Consider the following 25,787-nt stretch of genomic DNA (forward strand, 5'->3'; position numbering starts at 1 on the left):
GGTGATGTTGTAGGAATTCCATCAGTAATCAGGAATTTGATTTGGCATGAGATGAGGAATAATTTGATTTGGTTTGATTCTCGCAAAGACTGGTTTGATTTGGCATGATATGAGGAAGTTGATTTGGCGAGTGAGTTTGGAAGTTTGATTTGAACGAGGACGAAAGAGGAAGAAAGTTCAGCCAAACAAACTAATAATAAAATTACAAATACGCCCCTGAGTGTATCGAGAGGAAGGTACATTCGGGAGCACAAAAGATTGATATTAATGTTTAACCACCCTTCTTATCACTTATATGGCCTAAGGGTGTAACCCAAAATGCAATACTACTTCCGTTTTTTATTAGTTGACACGTTTTGACTTTAGTACTATTTACACACTTTTCTTTGATCGTGTTTTGTGATTTATATGTAAAAAATATAGTAATGTGAGATCTTGTTAGAATCGTCACGATATATATATTTTCTAAATATTAAATTTTTATAATTTTACTTATCCGAAATTAAAGATGTTAATGGTTAAATTTGTGCATTGACAAACGTGACTAAAGAAATTTGTCAACTAAAAAGAAAGGGAGAAAATATTAATTTGCGCTATTACAAATACCATGCAAATTCACCTATATGACAATACCAAAATCATAAGAAGTAAAATAACACTTCGTAGCTCTTTAAGTTGTTATTCTACATATTCTTTAATACTTCAGTGTTGTTTGATTGACATGGGAACTCATTTTCCATAGGCAATTGCATTTCATTAGAATTAAATTCCACATTCAATTTCCTAGGAATTGCACAAATTTGTTTGGTTGTTATAAAGGAAATTGCAATTCATGAGAATTTTGAGTTACCCGGGAGGACCCTTGGTAAGGGGTTGTTTGGTTCATTAGGGAAGTGTAAATTCCCATGAAATTTCAATTTGTGGGAAATAAAATCCATCATCAAAATCATGGGAATTTAACAAATTTGTTTGGTTAAGAATGGAGGAAGTACAACTTACCAAGGGGGGTAAGGTAAGTGAATTCCCATGTTTTTTTTTTTGGTGTTTAGATAGCCACATGGGCGGGGGTGAGAATCGATCCTAAGATCTCCTGAAGCCGGGAGTGAGATTCTAACCACTTGAGCTATCCCTCACTCTCCTGAATTCCCATGTTTTGTGGGAATTCAAAATTCCCATGAATTTACATTGCCCCCATTTTCACTTTTTTGTGTCAACCAAACAAGATAGTGAAAATGAAATTCATGGGAATTTTGACTTCCCACAAGGCCACAAAATATTTAGCCAACCAAACAAGGCCTAATTTAATTCCCACATTTTTTAGGAATTGGAAATTCCCATGAATGTGCAATTCCTACATATTTCACTAGCCAACCAAACAAAACCCCAATTTTTAAATTTCCATGATTTTTCAATTCCCCCAATTTTTTTGTTCAACCAAACAAGGTTTTCGTATTACTCTTCTCTTATAAAACAACTTTAAGATTGTCCGGGTTGCTAGTTTGTACTTGTTTAATTTGTTAATCAAATTCGACTATTTAGATAGTAAGACTTGTTGGTTTCGAGTTTAAGTAATGATATAAACATTTTTTAGTTAATAAGACACGAATTAATTTATCTCAATTAAATATAATTTTACTACATAAAAAAACATAATTAATAAATGACTAAGATTGGTAAGAATTTTGACAAAATGACAAATTTTCTAAACATTAGACTATAAAAAAAACAGATATAGTAACAAGCTAGCAATTGCGTAGCGCCTATTTTTTCCACGAACTGTTGTCATTCATAATTTGATTCAATCAATCTGAGTGTTTGAGAAAGGACGAAAATGGCGACAAAATCAGCTGATGTAAGCAGCAACACTGCTGCTGTTCAAGCCACCAATGACGACGCTTCTGCTAGCAAATTGTGAGCGATATCTCTTTGTATCCCCTTTTTAATTTTTTTAATTATTTATTTCAGCAATATTTATGCATATTTTTGTACATGATGCAAGATTGAATTTTTTGGGATTTTTTTGCTGTTTATAATTGACCCGGTTTTAGTTATGTTATTTCGAATGTGTTTTGGATGATCGATTAATTTTTTCGTATGTGTTGAATCGATTTTATTTTTATGTTTCTCCACCTTGGCCTTTATTTTGCAATTTACTCCTAATTTAGATAGTTGAAACTGTAAGAATTGAAATGGGGGACTGAAATTTAAGAACCCAATTCTATTGCTTCGAAAATTCACGGGTATTGTGTTTGATGTATTGACACTAATGATAAGAAATTTGGGTTTAGAGATAATGGCCTTGTTGTGGCTTGGTTTTGTGTTGTTGGGGGTGAGGTGGGGAGGGGCGGCGGGGAGGGGGGGTTGTTTGGGGTGAGTTGGGGAGGGGGGTTGTTGGGGGTGAGATGGGGAGGGGCGGCGGGGAGGGGGGTGGTGAAGCTTTACTGATTTCTTTACACGGGGTTGCCAGTTATAAAGGAGGCGTTATTAGTCCCGAGAATGTGTGATCCATTGTTTGGAGATTCAGCCCTTGCAGGCGTTGCAGCGTTCACTTTAACGAGGAGGCAATGCATCATGCATGAGTTTGGGTCCAGCAGTGTGTAAAATGGGAAGTGTTTAATCAAGGGCCTGTACATGAATGAAGTTAATTGGCATGCTATCAAAATGTTTAGAGTAATTGAAATGGGGGACTGCAATTTAAGAACCCAACTCTATTGCTACGGAAATTCACGGGTATCGTGTTTGATGTTTTGACACTGATGATAAGAAATTTAGGTTTAGATAATGGCCTTGTTGTGGCTTGGTTTTTTGATGGAGGGGGGGGGGGGTTGGGGTGTTGTTGGGGGTGAGGTGGGGTGGTGAGGTGAGGACGGGGGAGGTAAGCTTTACTGATTTTTTAACATGGGGTTGCTAGTCATAAAGGAGGCATTATTAGTCCCGAGAATATGTGATCCATTGTTTGGAGATTCAGCCCTTGCAGGCGTTGCATCATTCACTTTAACGAGGAGGCAATGCATCATGCATGAGTTTGGGGCCAGCAGTGTGTAAAATGGGAATTGTTTAATCAAGGGCCTGTACATGAATGAAGTTAGTTGGCACGTTATCAAAATGATAAGAGTAATTCACTCAGGTGGTTGCAATAGTGAATTAGTGATGAGGGCTACTTACTAGCAAGGTCTCTTATTTGACAGAACTTGAGATTATAGAAATTAAGCTATGCGTGGTAATTGAGAGCTGTGAGGCTAATATTTGCTAATTGTGTGAACAAGAGGTTGCTGTTTGACTGGCTGCAGTGAGTAGAATGGAAGAAAGGAACGGAGGAAATCTTTTCAGATTTAATTTGCTTGTAAATTAATTGTATTATTAACGTTAGGATGGGGTGGGGAAGAAAAAAAAGAAGACAGAACTGTGAGTATTTCAACTGATGAGGATTGAGATGACATGCAAAAGGAAGATGTTATAGACTATCTGTTTTTTAGGTTTTGAAGGCTTGCAGAAACAATGAGATCATGATGCCCTTGTTGTAATTTTCAAAATTTGATTGTCCTAGAAGAGTTGAAGGTAACGACAACTTTCAACAGCTAAAAGAGTAACTAACTTCATATGTTTATGTGTAGATTTTAACTGTATGTTATCAAGTCTTTAAGATAAGGTTAAGATAATACTTATTGTAAGTTGTCCGCCACAAGTTCTTTAGAAATACTATGTTGCCTTCAATCTTCACATTTTTTCATCATTATACCCCAATTCCTCTAAAGAGGGCTTCAGTCGTTAGTTGAGTATTTTAATTTATTATCATGGAGATTTAGGAAGACTTACTGGTGAACCATACTAACTTATACTGTATATATTTTTTGCCTAAAGAACATTTACTATTTTGTGCTGTATGAATGCATAGACTTTAATTTTGTATCTAGAAGAAAATAATCTGGACCTGCAGGTGACTTGCAATTATTGTTTGTTGTTAACCTAGCTCTATGTGAATCTGATTACTCCTCTCCTTAATAATTGTCTTAGGTCTTGTGTGAAAAAGGGATACATGAGAGATGACTACATCCATTTGTTTGTGAGAAGGCCTGTAAGGAGATCTCCTATAATTAATCGTGGTAGGTTTAGTTGTAACATATATATATTTTTATTTTTTAATTTTATTTTATATTTGACAGTTGCAATATGTTTCTCCACTTATCTTATTTATTTATTTTATGAATTTATCCTTTTAAAGGTTATTTTGCCCGTTTTGCTGCTCTTCGGAAGCTTCTTTTCCAGTTTCTCAATACTGATGATCAGAATAGGAAGCAAGTTCTATCACTTGGAGCGGGCTTTGATACAACATATTTTCAGTTGCAGGTACATTTTGCTTTATGATTTTGTAGTTTGAAATGGATGCTAGAACTTTACCAGCAATTGTTCCCTTTCTGATTTCCTATATTCAAAGTCCACCTCAACCTGGAGTTGCATATATGTATTAGTCCATATATTATAAGATGTTTTATGCAGTTCGAGCAAGAGGGTTCCCCCCATTTTTTCCCTTTATCCCTTAAACCCTCAAATGATCCCTCGTATCCTCATTAATGAACTTCTTGGCTGCGTGTTATTTTAAGTTAGAACTAATTTCGGAGTTATAATTGATATATAATGTTCATTTGGGCAGTAGGCTGATCCCCCCCCCCCCCCACACACACACTAAATATACATCACACATGTTTTATTGGTTGCTTCTTAGTTCTTGGGTTGCTACTATAATTCATAACTCCCACATTGGTATAAACTCTAAAATTTGAAGCTAATGATTATCTGCTACATGTGGCAATTATCATAGTATGATACGTTGCTTTAATTGGGTACAAGATTCAGCCTTTAGGTCTTTTACAAAATTTTGGGGATTATAATCTGGAACATAGTTAGCTTTGTCTAGACAATTTGACATGATATGCTAATAATTATGATTGTCTTTATTGTACTAGTAGGAATGTATATTGATTCATGTGTGATGCTTCTTTCTAATAGGCGGAAGGAAAGGCACCATACCTATACGTGGAGCTGGATTTTAAGGAGGTAAGATTGTGATGCTTTAGACTTTGCTACCATTTGTCTAGTAATAGTTATATGGTCTATACTCCCCCCCCCCCCCCCCCCCAATTTTATGTGTGGGTGAAAGGTGGGAGAGTTTTATACTATATTATGTAATTATCAAGCAAGATTGTCAAGGTCGTGGGAACTTATAGAGTTGTAGGCATTCAAATCGGCTACAGATACTTAGAAGATAGATCACGTTTGCTACCATATAAAATACTTGACATTTCTGGGACTTCTGTTTAGTAAACTTTCATGGTATCCCAATTATCTGTAGAAAATGTTTGTTTTCTTTATTTCATTTCTGGATCGGTATGAACTTACAAAGTCGTATTGCATATTAATCTTTAGGTGACTAGCAAGAAGGCTGCATTAATTGAGTTTTACAATGAGCTGAAAGAAAAACTTGGTCCAACAGCTTCGATTTCACGAGGTTAGACTTTCATAACTATTGTTAGATTTCTGTAAGTCAACATGCCTTTACAATCAAATCATTTGATTCAGAACACTTGACACTTGTGTATGTAGTCGTACTGAGCTTCTACTTTTACTTATGTTTGTGCTTGATAGCATGCAATTGATTACCTTTTTTTTAATGATTTAAAATGTCATCATCAACATCTTATTAGAGGCGCATACTTGGTGTTATATGTATACTGCCTATTGCTCTAAGCCTTTATAGATCCTTCAGTGCTGGCATCTGTACCCCTGTGGCCTGTGGGTCAATATTTTTTTATTTTTTTATTTTTCATTATATATTATATATTATTATTATTATTATTATTATTATTATTATTATTATTATTATTATTATTATTATTATTATTATTATTATTATTATTATTATTTAATTGTGTGTATGTGTCTGTGTGCGCATGTGTTGCATGGCGGGTTTATGTTCGATTGTATACTTACTGCAATTGAATTGAAGTATTCTGGTTGTTTTATGAGGATTCCATCTGTACCACTTAGTAGCCTTCCTGACTGCTACCACTTAATTGGACATTGGCTTGCTGCTGACTGGATATCTTTTGGCCTGTGCAGAAAATGGAGAAGTGCATGGAGATCATTACAAACTGCTTCCTGTTGATTTGAGGGATATTCAAAATTTAAATGATGTTATAGGTTTAGCTAACCTTGATCCCAGGTATGCATGAAATTTTCTGTTTCACTAAGGATTTATTCACTAGTTCTGTTAAGTAAGTGATTGTTAAAGTTGGTGAAGTGTGGAGATTCCCTCCAGTTCAGCAGTTGTATTTCCTTGACCTTCAGGATAGGAGATTAGGAGAAGGGATAATATCCTAAGTATGATTCTCATTCTGCAAGCTCTGTCGTTTTAAAGTTTGAATTCTATGGGTTCAATATTTGGTTCTAGCTTCTTAAGAAGTAGAGGATGGACAGAAAATTTGTCAAGATAAAAAAAGGGGAAATTGTGTGCCAATTTTTTTGTTGTCAACCCGATGAAAGTAAACTAGTTCTTTGGTCAGATTGAATACATCTTATCCCATGCTCCCCTGTGTGGTCGCCCAACTCTCTTCAAATTTAATTTGTCATCCATATACATTTGCTTAAATTAGCAAAGATGTGTCTAGATGATACTGCTTATTCTGATGACAATATCAGTCTGCCAACATTTATAATTGCAGAGTGCGTTTTGATATACTTGGATCCTGAGTCAAGCCGTTCTATAGTTGGTTGGGCTGCAAAAACATTTTCCACAGCTGTATTTTTTCTATATGAGCAGGTTGTACATCCTTGATTCACAGCTGTTTGTCTTCTTGGAGTCACCCCTTTGTACGATGTGCTTATTTCTGTATTTGTTTTTTACAGATTCATCCAGATGATGCTTTTGGAGAGCAAATGATTCTTAATTTGGAGGTAATTATTTTTAATTTTTTTTTCTTTCAATCTTCTACTCTTCTTGTGATAAGTATGTTACCTCAAGTTTTCTTTCATTTCTATGAGATCAATATGATTGAATACATCTTTCTTTTCAAGTCCTTTTCTATCTGCATCTGCTACCCTATTTGCACTTGATTTTGGCTTTACCTTGCAATTCCTGAAGAAATTATTCTAATACTCCATTTTTACCTCCGCTTGTTTTGTCTTCCACTACTTAGTGTATGATAATCTCTTGCTTTTCTTTTAGTGCCGTGGTTGTGGGCTCTTAGGCATACGTGCTACACCAACTTTGGAAGCGAAAGAAAGGCTTTTCCTTGATCAGGGATGGCAGGTATAATTTGTACTTTCTGAAATTACTTGGCTTCTTCACCTCCAAAGTTTAAATTTTTGTTATGGGATGTCTTTTTTAGATTTTGAGTTTATATTACATGATATTCCCCTGAAAGCACCTCGTTCCTAAGGAATAAGTCACCCGAAGATGAGTAAAGCCTGCAGTGTGCGATCCAAGACTGTTAATGGGTACTTTGGACGTGATAGTTCATCTAAAGTCAACTGATGAGATTGGCATATATAATTATTCACAACTGATGAGCAATTATTGAGTTTTTGTTACTAGAATTCCACATATGTGGTTAGCTACATGTATACAATGACTAAGCTTGCCTTTTTGCTTTTGATTGTTATTGGTGTACTCTATCTATGTAGTTTCTCTTTTGTTTGCCCTAATTATATATTTTAAAATATATGCGATGTTTCAGAGGGCTACTGCTTGGGACATGCTGAGAGTTTACAGTGAATTTATAGATTCCCAAAAAAGACGCAGGTAGATTCTTTATAACTTCTTTCGTAATGAAGTTGCATTTTCTTTTTTGCGTGTGGATAGTAATGTTATTATCGAGCTGGGTCATTTGGAAAAGGTTATACTGTGTTTGGATACCTACTTGCATTTCCAGATCAGAAGGTGCATTTTCTTCTTGTTGGTTCAAGAAGTGAATATATTCCATGCCTTGTCAAGGAGGTGATGGCTCGATATTATCATGGTGTACTGAATTGTGGTCATGTTGTTTATGGGATATTGATATTTCAGATGGATTTAGAAATAACATAATATTTTCTTCTATCTAGAATGCCTTTTCAGGTTAATAGTATTTAAATTTCGACTTCTATGTTGCACTTGTCTAATTTTTTAAATATTCATTTATCTGCTTTACTTATTATGCACCCTTCCGAGGTAACCCACTTAAAGTTTCTCTTTCGTAATATTGTATTTAGGATTGAGCGCCTGGAGTTATTCGATGAATTTGAGGAGTGGCACATGATGCAGGCAAGTTTTTATTTCGTTGTTTCATTATGTCAATTATGGTCCTTGTAAATTAAACATACAAGTTGAGTGGAACCATCTTCCCCTTGAGACTCAATATAAAATCTAGTGCTTTTGATCTTGATACGTGAGCTCATCTTGCTCTAGATGTATTGAATTTGTCTGAGCTTGTTTTATTTTTTAAACTCACAAGCTTTGATCAAGTTTGTTTGCTGTCGGTTAGCAAACTTGTTAGACCAAGATTAATGAGCTGTATGTAGTGAGTTTGTTTCTTTGCTTTTTGTATGGCACTATAATGGACAATTGGGCACGTTGGAGTTTGAGGGGCGGGGAGGGGGTGACTGGGTGAGGAGCGGCCTGTATTGGGTGGTCCCGGAAATGAAGGTGGGGTGAACCGTGAAAATCTAGGTAGAAGTAAGTGGCAGTGTGGAAGAAATTTGTAGGTGGAGGAGTTCAGGGTTGGGGTATGGTCAAATTTTCAACCGTTCTCTATGATGTAATGTCATAAGAGATGGGCTATTGATTTGGTCCCCCTAATGTGATGACCTACTCGTCCAATGACCATGAGGGCTTTTCTTCAACATCTGTGTATGGGATAAATTTCCTTAATTGTTGTCCTGCTAATGATGTTTTAGTGAGAGTGACTAATATGCTATATGTTTTTAAGTAGCTTTGTTGTCCCAAATGTCTGATAAAATTACTCTTTGACTTAAACACATTTCTTCTATACACAAACATTTAGCCATACACATGAAAGTTATGGATCAAGGATGCCTACAAAGTTAAACAGATGAATTATATATATACAATTTTTGGACTTGAGTTCATGGTTTCCAAGAGTTTGTCTTTGTAGACAACTCTAACTAATTATTTACCCTTTTATGCTTGGCATGCGTTTTCATGATCTTCAAAAGCATGTGACAATTTAGGTTCTATTTATTAGTCTGTGTGCATAAATTGAAAGGTGGTTATTTTTAGTACTTTCCCTTCAACCAAAATGAAGTTACTAAACTAAATGTTGCTTGTTATTAAGATCCATTTGGATGTAAACTCTTGGTAGAATATTGGTGTCTGGAGATGGTTTCAGCTGGCTGCATTAAGCTGAGTTTATCTGGGTGGTAAAATATCCTCGATCCATGGTTCAGTACATGTGCTGGATTCAACTGCAAGAAGTTGCTCCTTGGATATTATTTTCAAATTTCTTATTACGGAGTATCATTTTCTAAAACCCCCAGAGTCTGCTTTTTTACCTGTAGGTGTCCCTGAGATTCAGAATTTTTCCATAGTTATAATTGCTAACGATTTTTATCTCAATTTCTTCTACAGGAACACTACTGTGTTGCTCTTGCTATGAATGATGCTCTGGTATGTTCTTGTACCACCCAACCAAGTTCTCACAAAATGAGTTTGGATGTGTTATTTTTATCAATAGATAATGCTTGTACATTTTTCAAAAAAATAAATAAAAACCCATAAAAAAATTGGTCGGCCTTCAACTATCACTTTCTGATAGCTGTACGTAGAGAATCTGACAAAATAAATGCATGACTGCATGAGGATTACTTCACCCATTTTCATCAAATATTTTTCTTCTTTTCCTAGATGTTCCTTACACTTGCATATGTACATCGTAGTGCAATATATCTAGCAAATCATATACAGTAATACAGGTACTACTATACTCTGCTGCTTAAATATCTGACCTACCCGCCTTCTCAAAATCATGCTTCAGGGCATATTTCAGAATTACGGCTTTCACGAGAACGATGAGAAAAAAGCCAGCTCCACTCCAACCGGATCATGATCAAAGCAAGGATGCCAACTACAATAGCTCAAAATCAGTTTCAGTAAGTTTGGTACAATGAAGAAGTTCATGAAATGGGCATGTTAATTTGCTCCCAACTTGCACTAGATTAGACTGAGAATGAAAACCCGAGAAATATAAAAATAACTTCAGCAATAGTCTACAAAAGGATGATAACATGTAGTATAATGTGGTCCATGTATGATGTTTGACTTATAGGAAGATCTACACTTTCTATTCTTTTGCTTAGCTGTTTTCGCAAACGAACGTGGTAGGGACCTTTCTTTAACCACATAACTGGTGTCACCCATGGACTTGTGGGGACTTTGTTTGGGTCTTTGTTATTTCTTAATCTGACCCCTTCTTTTTTTTAATCTTTTTGGCTTCTCTTGGGTGATTAATATTTAGTATGCCATTGGTTTGGGTGGTTCTGGAATTCTTCCGCTTTCATAATTACCCAAATGGCACATTGTTTTTGGTCGTGTGTTTGATTATTGCACATTTGATGGTGGCCTTATTTTGTTGTATTTGTGGTTTTGCATTATTTGATTGGATATGATTCTGAATTCTGATTCTCCTGGGCACTACTCTCATATCTCGTTGAAAACTACCCCGCACCTGGCGAGTTAGATGGGAAAATATCTGTGAGGATTAGCATTTGATTTTGAAGGTATAGTGGTGGGACGGGTTGATTTTTTGGTTCTTATGAGAAAAAAAAAATCTGATGCCTTAGCTAGTTAGATTCCTTTCTCGTTCCATGCGACCGCTCCTTTGAGCTATATAGTTATCTAAATGGATCATGGCATGGTCCGATGCATCTGTGTGCGTTACAAAGGGTTTGTCAAAGACGGTCAGAGTAAGGACAGACTCACAAGCTTTTATTTTTCTTGGAAACTCTTTTTCATAATAGTTAGTAGAAATTTTTTATCCTTTTTTTTTCTCTTCAAAAAGAATCCTTGGGCGTTCATCTAGACTGTGCTGCTTTTAGAACAAGCAAAGGAAGAGTAAGAGAAATAGATTTTCCGATAAATGATACACCATAGCGATTTCCATCTGAAGGCATGGCCCCAAAGCCTCTATTAGTGGCGGGTTATCCTTGTAAGACATGGGAGAAAAGAGTGAAATCAGAAAGCAGTCATTTCAATAAAATCTGAATGTTCATTTAAAAGTGTTGTGTACTTGTGTTTAGGTTATTTACATGACGTGTAACATGTTTAGTAGTTACAAATGATAGAAAAACTCGTACTTGATTAAGCACTTAACAGTTTGTACCTTAGGATCTTAACATTTTGATCCTTTTATTTTGAAAAACTTTGAATTAGCAACCTAGTTTCAGGATAAGTGGGAACATGTTAATGGAAATTATAGAATAAAGTGGACCCACTTAAAGATTTCTTTTACAGAAGATTTGAATATTGGTATTCTCCAGTATCATACTATCATGTTGGAAATTTTGGACTGCTCCTGAATTGAACTGAGCTAAGTGGACCATATATATTTTGGGTTAACCTTTTGAGGAAGAAGAAGAAAAAATATTGTTTGGATTAATACTCCTTATTTACTTTAACTTTGGATTATGCATTGGATTCGAAGCTTTATAATAATTTATCTTCTTATTGTTTTAACTGTCTTGCTTGTAGTTTTACTACTTTATCACAGGGTTTTGGCGTTTTGCTAATCCCCAAATTTAAGGGTATGAAAATTCAATGCCTTGAGTTTTGGGTTCTTGGGATGTCCTTCCTACTTCCTAGTCCTATTTTGAGTTTAGACTGGGGCATGAGATTTTAGGTAAGCTTCAACTAGTTTGTGTGCGTACAATTGGGTGTGAACCTATACATTTAGTACTCCGATTACAGTAGACCATTAAGTTTTTTTCGTATTAGCGTTGTGTAATAATAATTGAAAGGTTAGCCATTTGCTTATTGCACTACGAGTGGTTTATTGGGTTAAGAATAAGCGTAAGTGTGGTTGTAAGATTTTTAGGTGGTGTACGTGTGCGCATGGGGGATGGGGAGGGCTGATACTATACTTCCATAGCTAGCCTATTGTTCGTGTGCTCCGAATCAGCATTGTGACGATAAGATTTTGGACCGAGGGAGTATGAAATTTGGTGATTATTTCATGTATAACAAGAGTTTGTTTTACTTTAAAGGAAACTCATAAACTGAAAAAAGTGAATGTAGTGGTAGTGTAACGTTAGAAACCAACTTTATTAGTTTGCTACATGAATGTTTTACTATTGTAAAGAAAAGAATCGGATACTCTCACAAGTCTGAGTTATTCAACAGGATAACCAACAAATTTGTGGATGGTCCAGTACAAAAAAAAAAAGGTCTGATTACTGAAAAATGAGGGTAAAATAAAGTTACAAAGAGCCTTTTCCACCGTTAACGTTGTTTCCTTTATAAGTGTGAAAGGACATTTTGGGAATATTTGGAGGACAGTACAGTGCTCTTCGAATTTTGGTTAGACTCAATTTTGACTCAATTTTTGAGTGTTTAACTACTCTATCTATAATTCATCCATGAAAATTCATCATGTTAGGGCCTGTTCTCTTCCGTTGAACTTCAGTTCAGTTCAGCTCTTAGGGCCTGTTCTCTTCCGTTGAAATTCACTTCAGTTCAGTTCAACTCTTAATTTACGTCTAATGATATTGCTAATGATATAAAGCCAAATTTCATTCTTTTAAGCTCTTATTACAACTCTTATTACAACAACAACAACAACAACAACAACAATATTAACAATAATAATAATAATCAATAAGTAATAAATAATAATAATAATAATAATCAATAAATAATAATAATAATAATAATAACAATAATAATTGAAATAATAATACTAATAATAATAATCATCAATAAATAATAATAATAATAATAATAATAATAACAATAACAATAATAATAATAATAATAATAACAATAATAATAATAATACTAATAATAATACTAATAATAATCAATAATTAATAATAATAATAATAATAATATGTACATTTGTATATACACATATATATAGTAATAAATAATCAATAAATAATCAAAGATCACTAATCCGTAGTTAAAAATCACTAATTAATAAGTTCAGTTCAGTTTAGTTCAGTTTAGTTTAGTTCAGTTTAGTTCAACTGAGTTCAGTCAATCGGAACAGGCCCTTAATTTACGTCTAATGATATTGCTAATGATATAAAGCCAAATTTCATTCTTTTAAGCTCTTATTACAACGACGACGACAACAACAACAACAATAACAATAATAATAATAATAATAACAATAATAATAATAATCAATAAGTAATAAATAATAATCAATAATCAATAAATAAAAATAATAATAATAATAATAATAACAATAATAATTGAAATAATAATACTAATAATAATAATCAATAAATAATAATAATAATCATCAATAAATAATAATAATAATAATAATAATAATAATAATAATCATCAATAAATAATAATAATAATAATAATAACAATAATAATAATAATAATCAATAAATAATAATAATCAATAATTAATAATAATAATAATAATAATATGTACATTTTTATATACACATATGTATAGTAATAAATAATCAATAAATAATCAAAGATCACTAATCCGTAGTTAAAAATCACTAATTAATAAGTTCAGTTCAGCTCAGCTCAGTTCAGTTCAGTTCAGCCGAGTTCAGTCAATAGGAACAGGCCCTTAGACTATGGATACTATGAGAGTAGCCGAGTAGGTAAGAACGAGAACGAGAACGAGAAAGTTAGTGAAGGGGTCTACTTCATACGGAGTATTAGGTTAATAGTAATTAGCAAAGAACTTTGTTATCAAGAGGCAAATTAAGCCGCAAACTAAAAGACACTCTTTTTCCTATTAGGATGTTCTTATAAGTTGGCTTGTGGGTATGATCTAACCTAGTTTTCTTTTCCAATAATTTTAAAAACTAAACTTATAGGTAATTAAATAAATATGTTGTGCTAATAATTTTCGGAGCAATATAAAGTTTGTTATCCATTTAAGATAATTCATTTCGAAATTTTGTTGTTAATATTCAGATGTAAATTCTATCATACGCTTGGAATATTGTGTATGCTTTGTATGGTTTAGAGTATGAAGTATTTGCTCTTTAATATGTTTGTCATATAGTACTAATCTTTTAGGTTTTTGAGACATCTAATCGTGGTCTCTTTTCTAATCTCCCATCACTTTTTTTTCCTTTTTTTTTTCTCAAAAAGGAAACTAGTTATTCGATGCTAAAAGAGGAAAAATAGCCACAGAATAACTTTAATATGAAATTACAATTACAATTACAATGAGGTGTGTCACTAATTTATTGCTTCACAACCATTTTGCTGTTGCACTGCATGGAGGACGTGACGTTTAGGATTGCTCCTTGCTCGGTGCTGGAGAGTGGAAATTGACAAGTTTATTACGTCTACTACGTTACTTCGCATTTATTACGGTGGATGTCTTGAATGAACTTTGTCACATTTGTCTTTTGTGATTCTCTTTTAAAAAAATGCACTATATTACTTTTGAAGTATTTAACAATAAACGTCAATATAGCATGTAATGTTATATTTAAAACCACTTCTTAAGTTATTAATATGAATTTAACATGGTATATATGAAGTGTAGTGTTATAATGAGTAATTTTAATCAATGTCTTAATACAAAACTTAGTGGTTCGATCAATCTTTTAGTTAATTAATCAATCCTCTCCAAATTAAGATAGATTTATTATTTATTTATTTTAAAAAAAGGAATATTGTAAAGTTTGGCATGTAATGTGTTAATTACAATCCCATAACTCCATAAGCTATGGATTTATCGAGTTATCCAATACAAATATATAATTGTAGGCTTTCTTGATATACCTCCCAATATTTGGCTTCTAAACCCTTTTTATTGTATTTTAATTTATTTTGGACCGAATGTTCATATGTCCCTATCGTATAGATACACTAAATAACACAAGCGTGTAGCTTAATTAAGCACTAATTAATTAAACTACCACTGTAAAATGTAGTGTGAAAAGGGCTTAGGTGTTCTTTTCCATGCTGCCATAGATTACCCAGAACCTGGGTTCAATTGCACTGCCCAACAACACATTTGTTTTGTCTTCAAAAACAACTTTTTTTAAGGCAAAAATCTTGGTAATTTAAAGCCTATTAGACACTGATTAATTTGAATTATAGTCGAAATAGGTGTTAATTGGGTAGAAAGCTCTTCTAACAAGTGTTGTTGCATCCCTAAGTTTAAGGTCTTGAACTTGAGATTTTGATTAAGATAGGATAACTCGCTTATTAACTGATTTAAGCACGTAACATCCTTAAAAATAATTTGACCTGGTGTAATAACTCTAATATCTTATCTTTCAAAATCACCCGTATAACTCCCATTCTTTACTTGAGTAGCACCATTATATCATGATAATGCCATAAAAATGTAAAACAGGTATACGCTTCATTTTATGGTTAGGACTCGGCACATACCTATTTTAGTATTTTGCATTAGTATGCAAAAAATTAGTGAAGTTGGAACCTCTAAATTAATTTTAAAATGCCTATAATGTACAAACAAATGACAGCCTTCTTACATAGGAGAATCATCTTTTTATGCAAACCAACAGGCTACAAACAGCCTTCCATAACTTAGCCTTATAGTTATTTTACTATGATAAAATCTGCACCATATCATTAACCATTAATTAACTATTGCCGACCAAAATTTATAAAGTTATAAATTATCTTTACCTTACTTATACATAATTATTAATTTAATCAAAGACTGTCGTCTCTGATTTGGTGAAATATAAGCAACAATATTGTTCCAAATTAGTGCATAGAATATTAATTATTATTGTTATTATGTTAATTAAATCCGCGTGTCTTTTTCACGTCTAGTTTATTCGCTTAATTTTGTTGATTAATTAATTTGATTTTGTTGAATTGTTAAATCGAAAAAAGGAAAGTGGGAAGAAACTACTGTGCTAAAATGTAAAAAGTAAATAGAAAAGTGTATTCCCTTGGAAAAATGGTGATGTACAACAAGGCTACGTGCATCTAATTGTATTTTTCGAAAAAGTATATAGAGTTTTTTTTTGCTTTTGTGTTTTTTGATCGAGGAAAAGCGTATTTTTAGATTTTTTTTTTATTTTATTTTTTTACAAAGTTGCATTAATTTGAGGCTTAAAAGAGAAGGATATTTGAGGAGATAATAATAATAATACAGAGTTGCATTAAGTTGCTTTTTTCTTTGGTTTTATAACCCCTGGTGTGTAAAATCAGAGAGACTTTTGATGTATGTCTTCAGGCTTGGTATTTAGATGACGACACGATTATTGGTGACACTTTGGTGGTGGGGCAAGTTCTGCAGTTGATTATGGAGGAAGGACCTCGTTCTGGGTTATGTCTTAATGTGGAAAAAACTGAAGTTTTCTGGCCTATAGAAGACCCTCGAAGCAGGCTGGTGGGTGTCTTTCCACCTAATATTGCTCGACCTTTGCGTGGTGTTAGGTTGCTTGGAGGTCCCGCTAGTTCTGATTCTGGTTTTAGTGGTGAGCTTGTGATGCAGAGGGTGGCCAAGACCATTGCCCTTATGGATAAGGTCGCTATGCTCGATGATCCTCAGTGTGAGCTGTTGTTACTTAGGGCATGTACTGGAGTTTCAAAACTCTACTTTGCATTGCGTACTTGTCCTCCTAGTACTTTTGAGGTGGCTCAACGCACTTTTGATGCAGCTCTTCGATCTTCCATGGAGCGTATTGTTACTGCTTCGGGGCCTGGGTTTGGTGATTGGCAGTGGCGACTTGCCACCTTACCATTTGCGTTTGGAGGGCTTGGTGTTTATTCTGCAGGTGATGTTCGTCACTATGCTTTTCTTGCTTCTCGGTTACAGTCTGCTGGGTTGCAGACACAACTTCTTCGACATGCTGGCATTGTTGGTCTTGGACGAGCCTTTGGGGTGCGTTGGGTCTGTTTAATGAAACAGTGGAGTCTGACATTTTGAGTAATCCTAGTGAGGTCGCTGCCCCTAAACTCATGAAGAAATTGGCAGATATATATTTCACAAAGGTTACCGCTTCTGCAGAATCTGCTTATTCTTTAACTCCTCGACAATCAGCATTATGGAAATCACAGCAAGGTGATCACACCTCTGCTTGACTTCGGGCGGTTCCTATTTCAGGGTTGGGTTAGACGATGAACGCCAAGACTTATCGTTGTGTGTTGTCCTATCGGTTGGGTGTTCCATTGTTCTCTATCTCGACGTTGTGCTCTGCTTGTTCGAGGGTTTTTGCTGGAGATATTTTCGGTGATCACGCGGTGTCTTGTGCTGGTATTGTGGGTATTAAACATCGGCATAATGTTGTTCGAGATACCCTTGTTGATGTTTGTTATCGTTCTGAGATTTCAGCGAGAAAAGAGGTTGACATTGGGTTGGCCGGAGGGAACGACGAGGCCCTCAGACCCGCGGATGTGTTACTTTATTCATGGGATCGTGGTCGCGATGTCTGTGTTGATTTGACAGGGTCTTCTCCTTTGACACAGTCAGGGCTATCTGACTTCATTCCTGGGCGGGTTGTGGCTGATGCAGTTCATCGGAAGCGGGTTAAGTGTGAAGCTCGATGTCAGGCGATTGGATATGGTTTCATTCCCTTCTCTTTTTCTTCGCTTGGGGAATTAGAGAAATAGGTTGTTGCATTATTGAAGCGGATTCAGAGGTTCTCGACGACGCAAGACATTGGGGCTCGTGCTGCAGCTCATATCTTCACTAGGGTAGGATTTGCAATAGCTAGAGGAGTGGGGGCCCAGATTGTATCTCGGCTTCCCACTAATTTATTGTAGGTTGTATGACTTTTGTTTTTGAGATAATAATAATAATAATAATAATAATAATAATAATAATAATAATAATAATAATCAAATCTAATCTGCTCTGCTCGGCTCTGCCCTGCTGAAATTTGCTCTGCTCTGCTCTGCTGAAATCTGCTCTGCTCTACCCAAAAGCTCAAAAGAACAGGGCCTTACTCGGTAGTAAATCAAATACGAAGTAATTACACAAAAAAATTAAACCTTTACATAATTCATTACTCTCCCAACACAAACTTCCCTCCAATCTTAAGAGGCAACTCAAAATTATTTACGGAACATTGTTAAAAAACGATAAAAGTAGGAGTAAGACAAAAATTTAAAAATTCATTTGATTCAAAAATCTAAACAAATTACAAATTCAAACATAAACAAACTTTAAAATAAACTTTTCAATAAAACTCTATATTCCCATAAATCCATAATCACTCTCAACTAACCACATAATTAAAGCTATGACAAAAGTTTATCATCTTTGCCCCTTTCTTCTTCCTTATCTATCACCTTTTTTTTTTTTTAACTATACTCGTATAGAAAAGTCAATTAAGACATATCCTATCAAAAATAAATATAAATTAGAATTAAGACATAAATACAAGTATATTTTATGCTTAAAAAAATAAAATATTAAAAAGAAAAAGGCAACAGTTATCTCTTATTACCAGTAAGCTACTCTCTACTCTACTACACTCCACTCTTCTTCTTCCTTCCTTCTTCAACCGTCCTTTCTCTCTCTCTAAAAAAACCACCATGAAATCACTCCAAAACCGCCATTACTAACACCCTTTCTCTCTCCTCCACTTTCTCTCTCTAAAACCGCCATTAAAATGGGGTGCACAGCTTCAAAGCTCGACAACGAAGACACAGTTCGCCGCTGCAAAGAACGCCGGCGACTCATCAAGGACGCCGTCTTCGCCCGCCACCACCTCGCCGCCGCTCACGCAGACTACTGCCGTTCACTCCGCGTTACCGGCGACGCTCTCACCGACTTCGCCGCCGGCGAACCCCTCCTCGTTGTCTCCCCTTCAACCCCTTCTGTTCTCCTCAACCATTCTCAGAACAACCGAATTCCTTCAATACCCAAATCGCCATTTTCTCTCTCCTCCAATTCCTCTGCTACCCATCTCCCTAAACCTCCTCCTCCGATCAAAACTGTCCCCTATTCTCCGGTTGTGCAACCGCCGCCTCCGCCGCCGGATTATTCTCCGACGATTAGGAGTTCGAAAGTTCCCCATATTTTGTCTGATTCGAGTGTTAAATCTGGTAATATTGTTGAAAAGGGGAGGGTGAAAAGGGGTCCGAAATTGCCGCATATTTTGTCGGATTCTAGTGTTTCATCTTCAACCCCCAAATCATTCGCCGGAAAATTCGATTTTCCGGGAGAAATGGAGACAACTTATGTCGGTGTTCCTAATTATAATTACGCTTCTACCCCTTCTCAGGCTTCTTCCGTTTGGAATTGGGATAATTTCTACCCTCCTCCTTCTCCTCCTGAATCGGAATTCTTCCACCCTTCTGCTAAAAGCGACACCGTTTCAAGCCACCATGTTCACCAGGGTTTCAACCACCAAGGGCAGAATCGTCATTTGGGTGGTGGGTTGGAGGAAAGGGAGGAGAGAGAAAGAGAGAGTGAGAGGGAAAGGGAGGAAGTTCATTGCAGTGAGTGGGGTGATCATTACAGTTCAAATTCCTCTGATTCAGACGATGTTGATGAGGAGGAAGATGATGGGGATATTGATGGAGATGGGGATGATGAAAGGGAGACAAGATCAGAGTTTTCCGAGCTCCGAACCCGGTCCCATTTCGGGTCTTCCTCGGTTAGGAGCGAGCCGGTGGGGATGGCTCCGCCATTGAAGAAGGTTGAGGAGCGATCTGAGGATGGAGCTTCGTCGTCGAGGAGTTGGAAGAATAATGGGAGGGAAGTTTGTGGGAGTGAAGAGATGAGGATTGTTGTAAGGCATAAGGATCTTCAGGAAATTGTGGCTTCTCTTAAGGAGTATTTTGATAAAGCTGCTGCTGCTGGTGATCAGGTTTCTGAGATGTTAGAGACTGGTAGAGCTCAGCTTGATCGCAGTTTTAGACAATTAAAGAGTATGCTCTTCCTATTTTTAGCATCTTTATGTTCTTTAATTTTGTTTGAAGATTATTATAATTGTTACTTATGATTTCTTGTGATCCAATGTGCAAGTAGTTTGAACCATTTTTACACATGTTCATTGTATAATTTGGCATCTTTTTTTTTTTTTACTATAGAATCATACTATTGTCTGTGATCTGAAGTAAATTTGATTGAATTTGGGATAATTAGAATTGGGAATATTTAGTGTTTTGTTGGATTGGATAGAGTAGAAATGTAGGATGTTGGATAAGATGCCTAGTGGTGCTTTAGAATTTGAATCTGTTTTCGGATATGTTGTATGGATTTGGGCATTTATATATGTTGTTGTTGGGTGTTGCAGAAACTGTATATCATTCAAGCGGGGTGTTGAGTACCTTAAGCTCGAGCTGGACTTCAAAGCCTCCATTGGCTGTGAAGTATCGGCTTGATACCACTGCGTTGGAAGCAACCGGAGGTTCTAAGAGTCTCTGCTCTACATTGGAACGCCTTCTGGCGTGGGAAAAGAAGCTTTATGAAGAAGTCAAGGTGATGATATATTGCTTTATTGAACAATTGTACATCTATCTTTATCTTTGCCCTTTTTTCTGGCTTTTTGATAAAGCTCCTGTAAGATTAAATTTACCTGTAAATGCTTGCTTTCTCTCTTGTGTGGATCCCTGGTTGAGAGAGTGAACGGTTTAACATGGCCAGTGGTGTTTGATTTTGACATTTCGAGATCCCACTTTTCTTAAAGTACCCATTTTCTGATCCCAGCAAATTGTCTTACAGTTGTTTTCACTTTCTAGCTAAAACAAAGTGATTAAGATGGCAATGCTTATCGTAGTTTTGCCTCTATTTTTTTCCGGATGTTGTGTACCATACCATTTTATTAGTTAACTCTATTAGGCAATGGTCCCTTCCATTTTGGACTCTCGTTGAAAGAATTTGATACTCCCTCCAGTTTCGAGATGGTTCTACTTTATTATGTTTAGGTCGGTTCTAAGTTATCTGGCCCCAATTCTATTTTCTCTTTGCCTGTAAAGCACATTATCTCATTTAAAGCCATGTACTGCAATTGGTTTCTTTTTCATATGCTAATGTGTCAATTAGGACAGTCAGAGTGACACGGGCAAAGTATGACTTTTAGACTTATTGCTGTTTAACACGCTAAGAGAACAAAGGTGAGTCATGATTATGAGCTATTTGGTTGACGGGGATGTTGTTGCTAGTTTGTTACCTAGATGCATCTCATTGTGGATCATTTCCAACCATCTGTGTCAATGTTTTTGAGGATTAGAAGACGGTAGAGGAGGAAAAAGTAGTGGAATGTGGAGACTTGCATTATGTTCAAATGCTGACATCATTCAGTTGTCATTGCTTGTTTGGTGTGGTTTATTATGATGATGCAGAAAATCTCAATATAAGCATGCTATAAGAACATTGAGAAGACTTGTATCTGAATTATATATATATTTTTATTATTGTTTGTAAGTTGTAACCCCAGTTTTATTCTTCCTGAAGTTGATTAATTAGGAAATTTAATCTTGGAAAAATGGTTTCTCTTGTCAAGTTTGATTATAAAAAATGCTGAGTTAGTATTGTATAAGTTTTGGTTGCAATTCTAATTGTTGCTGTGAATGAGCTGCAGGCTAGAGAAAGTGTGAAGATCGAGCATGAGAAAAAATTGGCAACACTTCAGAGTCAGGAATACAAAGGTGATGAGGTCAAGTTGGACAAAACAAAGACTTCAATTAAGAGACTGCAATCTCTAATTATTGTGACTTCACAAGCTGTCAATACGACATCGTCTGCCATTGTTGGACTAAGGGACAGTGATCTTATCCCACAACTCGTTGAACTTTGTCATGGGTAAGCATCATGAAATTGTCAATTGAATGTATTTCTGCTTATTTAATTTTAATTTGTTTATATTGCACCAGAATGAGTGTTGTATTATGGCACAGTCTAGACCTAGTCTACTTTAATGCTACAGTACCACTAACTGTTCCACCTTACTGGTTTAGAATCTTCTATCAAACAGATTCATTGCATAATCATTTTATCTGCTCTCCTTGGATCAGCCTTCACTTATCAGTAACTTTCATGCCATTGTGCAGACACATTCATGTTGAGCCTTCTAGTGGTTTTGAAAATTGAAATTTCTGTTCCATTAGTTTACAGGCAACCTTGCATTTTCCGGGTAGCTAGAAAATTAAAAGAAAAATTAGGTTTAAGCTTCCTCATCAAAGTCGGTGGAGTTTGATAGTTTAATCATCCGATTCACTATATTCCTGCATCATTTCATGCTGATGCTGGTTCCTGCCTGACATAGAATGTCTTTAGAGGGAACAATTCACTCTTGTTTATACTAAGTGTGAAAGGAAAAAAAAGGGGGAGGGGGGGAATGGAATTGTCAAGGCAAGTGGCATGGAAAAAGTACAGGAAAAAAAACCATGTGCTCTTGCAACTTGCAACCATCTTGTAGTAATAGGTGTCTTGTTGTCCTATTGGGCTGCCTCCTAGCAATTAGTTCATTCATAACATGGCCCTTTTAGGCTTAAATACAAGTTCTTTCATGATATGATTGATGTTGTGGCATTTGGTAGATTGTTTTTATTGTGTCTGGGCCCACCCTTGTTTTTTCCTAGTCAATCTAGAAACGATTTGTTTTGGTTAAAGTGACTGCTGTTGGTGTCCTTGCTTTTATATTTATGGGACCTAGTTAATAGTAATAGTGAGATCTGGATCTAATTAGAGTATAATCTTTTGACATAAGTATTGATCATTCAGTATTTTTTGCACTGTTTGAGCAGATTGGGAATTGGGATGGATATTTGTATTGATCAATGATGTTTTGTCCGAAAAATAGCATTGTAGGCCCCTGATTGTCATGATCCAATAATGAGTATAGATATGCAGATTTTAATTAGTTTGCACTTTAGCATGATTGTCATTGGATCTATCAATGTAGTGGTGCATATCATTGACAATTATGATGACAACCCTGGTGGTTGTTGTGGCTTGTTAAACTTCAACACGGGAACTAACTAGTTTTGAGTAGACGGATTGGAAGGATGGATTAGGGTACCTGGTGAAAAGTTCGGATTGTTTTCCCATTAAATCAGTTGGGTTCCGGCATAGATAGGTTACCAGTGCTGAGTTAGTGGCAGTTGCTACAGACACTAAAAGGATTAACTATGATAAAAAATTTATTACTAGAATCAAGTGGATTTTATTTTTTCATTCTAATTGAAGCTCGTAGACTATATGTTGGGTCTGTTTGCTGTCCCTTTCTTCTTTAAAGACCGTGCTTGCCTGCTAAAGTTTAGACCTTCACTAGCTTACTGTACTGGATTAGATCTGGATTGGAGTAAATATTTTACAAAATCTTTGATCAAATTTGTAAATTATTACCTGAAATCGGAGACTCGTAGTGCTGTTATGCACATATTGCAATATGGTCTTAGCTGGTGTTCTCTGTATTCAATGCTTTGTAAGGTATGATTCTTGACACTATCAGCTTTGCTTTGCCCTAGGGCGTAATGAGCTCACTTCCTTGAAATGTTATGGTCTTTCTTTTCTGCATTTCTAGCAATTTAAGTTCATTAGAATGGCTTGATATTAATATGTTGTGCTTACACAAACCCACTTTGCTGAATGCAGGATGATGTATATGTGGAGATCTATGAATCAGTTCCATGAAGTTCAGAACCAAATTGTTCAGCAAGTACGTGGTCTGATAAACCGTATAGCAAAAGGTGAATCAACCTCTGAACTCCATCGGCAAGCAACTCGGGACTTAGAATCAGCTGTCTCTGCCTGGCACTCGAGTTTCTGTCGCCTTATTAAATTCCAACGGGACTTCGTCCGTTCACTTCATGGTTGGTTCAAGCTAAGCCTTCTTCCTGTTGACCATGAATCCGCTAACATGATGCCGGAGCACTCAGATGCATATCCCTTTTTTGATGAGTGGAAAAATGCCCTTGATCGTCTTCCTGATACTGTCACTTCAGAAGCCATGAAAAGCTTTGTTAATGTTGTCCATGTGATATCAGCGAAGCAAACAGAGGAATTTAAGATCCAAAAGAGAACAGAATCTATATCGAAAGAACTTGAGAAGAAATCTACGGCTGTCAGAACCCTTGAGAAGAAGTATTACAACTCATATTCCATGGTAGGCCTTAATTTTCCGGATGGACCCGACAATGGACAGGTACTTGATGCACGTGATCCACTGTCTGAGAAAAAATTCGAGCTCCAAGCGTGCCAAAGGCGAGTAGAAGACGAGATGATGAAACACGCTAAAGCAGTGGAGGTAACTAGAGCGATGACATTGAACAACATACAGACTGGTTTGCCCGGAGTTTTTCAGGCACTGACAAGTTTCTCCTTACTATTTATGGAAGGACTGGAAGCAGTGTGTACGCGCTCCTACGCCATCAAATAGAAAGACAAAACGCTTAATAACGCTTTGCCTTTTGGGGGGATAATTTTTTGGACTTAAGGTAAGTTTAGCTTGGAGAGGGCTTGGAATTTTTTTGGCTGTGGCCCTTCATTTCTTTAGCATTACCTGTTTCTCCTTCTGGTGGGTTGTCTGTAGTAAGTTCTTTGTTGTAGATATGTGGAATTTTGAAAGTTCATCATCTTGATAGTGGCTGAGGGATAGAAATTTCTCTCTTTTGTACAGGAAAATTGCTTACATTATGTTTGTTTTTTCTGGGGATTTACATAAATTATTCAATATTTTATAATCAATAAATGTCCTACGGATCTGTCAATCATTTATCTTGTAATTTATTGGCCTGTGACTTACTTCTGTAATTTATTATAGTTTTATTTTGTCAGAATAATCAGGCTACTTTTGTTGTGTTCATACACACCAATCAAACTCTTTGATGGCCATTGGCCAATGCAAGATCAGAAAATCAGGATGCAACAAGAAGATTTTTCTTGCCTGGATTATCACAAAGGACAGCAATGTAGATGAGATTCAATTAAGTAAATTTACACACCAACATGCTTGCAATCGCATCCTCATATCAGCTTACGACTTCTGAGAAAAGAGCCAAACTAACTGCGCAAGAAGACATAATTCGTAACAAGCATAGTGTAAGAATTCCAGATTAAGCTTCAAAACTCCAGAAATCAGAGAACAATGAAGAGCAGAATAGATGTAGAAGGACGGATTTCACTGATGAACTTTTAGAGAGAGAAAGTCTTCATATCATTGAATGAAGAGAGAGAAAAAACTGAAATACAAATTGCATGGCATATTAATATCAGCTAACAAACTTAATTACAGAGGAGTTGATGAGCAGTCATAGTGTAACAAACTTCAACAAAACGTCTGATGTGGCAAAGTTGTTATAACAACTTATGCTGAGGTGTAATATACTTAACACCCCCCCTCAAACATGGCAGGGCAAAGTCATGCCAAGTTTGGACAACAGATCCTTGAACTGAGCAGAGGGAAGAATCTTGGTAAAAACATCAGCCAACTGAGAGGAAGTAGGCAGATAAGTAAGCTGGATCAGGCCTTCCAACACCTTTTCTCGAGTGAAATGACAGTCTATGTCAATGTGCTTGGTGCGCTCGTGAAAGACTGGGTTCTTAGCAATGTGTATGGCAGATTGATTGTCACAATGAAGCACCACAGGAAGCAAATTTGTCACACCAAGCTCAGCCAACAATCTAACCATCCAAGTGACTTCA

At 35.8% G+C, this 25,787-nt stretch overlaps 2 protein-coding genes across 2 annotated transcripts; both read left to right on the top strand.

The window, feature by feature from the left end:
• The first annotated feature begins 1,734 nt into the window (after positions 1 to 1,734).
• Positions 1,735 to 10,474, top strand: LOC110720504 (tRNA wybutosine-synthesizing protein 4-like). The gene is made up of 13 exons (XM_021899543.1): positions 1,735 to 1,911; positions 4,015 to 4,103; positions 4,223 to 4,347; positions 5,008 to 5,055; positions 5,425 to 5,506; positions 6,118 to 6,220; positions 6,697 to 6,817; positions 6,904 to 6,951; positions 7,223 to 7,306; positions 7,734 to 7,798; positions 8,248 to 8,299; positions 9,623 to 9,661; positions 10,029 to 10,474. The coding sequence occupies exons 1-13, from the start codon at positions 1,832 to 1,834 to the stop codon at positions 10,098 to 10,100; spliced, it is 1,008 nt and encodes a 335-aa protein (XP_021755235.1). The 5' UTR covers positions 1,735 to 1,831; the 3' UTR covers positions 10,101 to 10,474.
• An 8,032-nt stretch (positions 10,475 to 18,506) lies between these two features.
• Positions 18,507 to 24,853, top strand: LOC110720505. The gene is made up of 4 exons (XM_021899544.1): positions 18,507 to 20,068; positions 20,437 to 20,621; positions 21,724 to 21,944; positions 23,739 to 24,853. The coding sequence occupies exons 1-4, from the start codon at positions 18,805 to 18,807 to the stop codon at positions 24,520 to 24,522; spliced, it is 2,454 nt and encodes an 817-aa protein (XP_021755236.1). The 5' UTR covers positions 18,507 to 18,804; the 3' UTR covers positions 24,523 to 24,853.
• The last annotated feature ends 934 nt before the right edge of the window (positions 24,854 to 25,787 follow it).

Source organism: Chenopodium quinoa, unplaced genomic scaffold (assembly GCF_001683475.1).
Source record: "Chenopodium quinoa cultivar QQ74 unplaced genomic scaffold, ASM168347v1, whole genome shotgun sequence".
Taxonomy (NCBI): domain Eukaryota; kingdom Viridiplantae; phylum Streptophyta; class Magnoliopsida; order Caryophyllales; family Amaranthaceae; genus Chenopodium; species Chenopodium quinoa.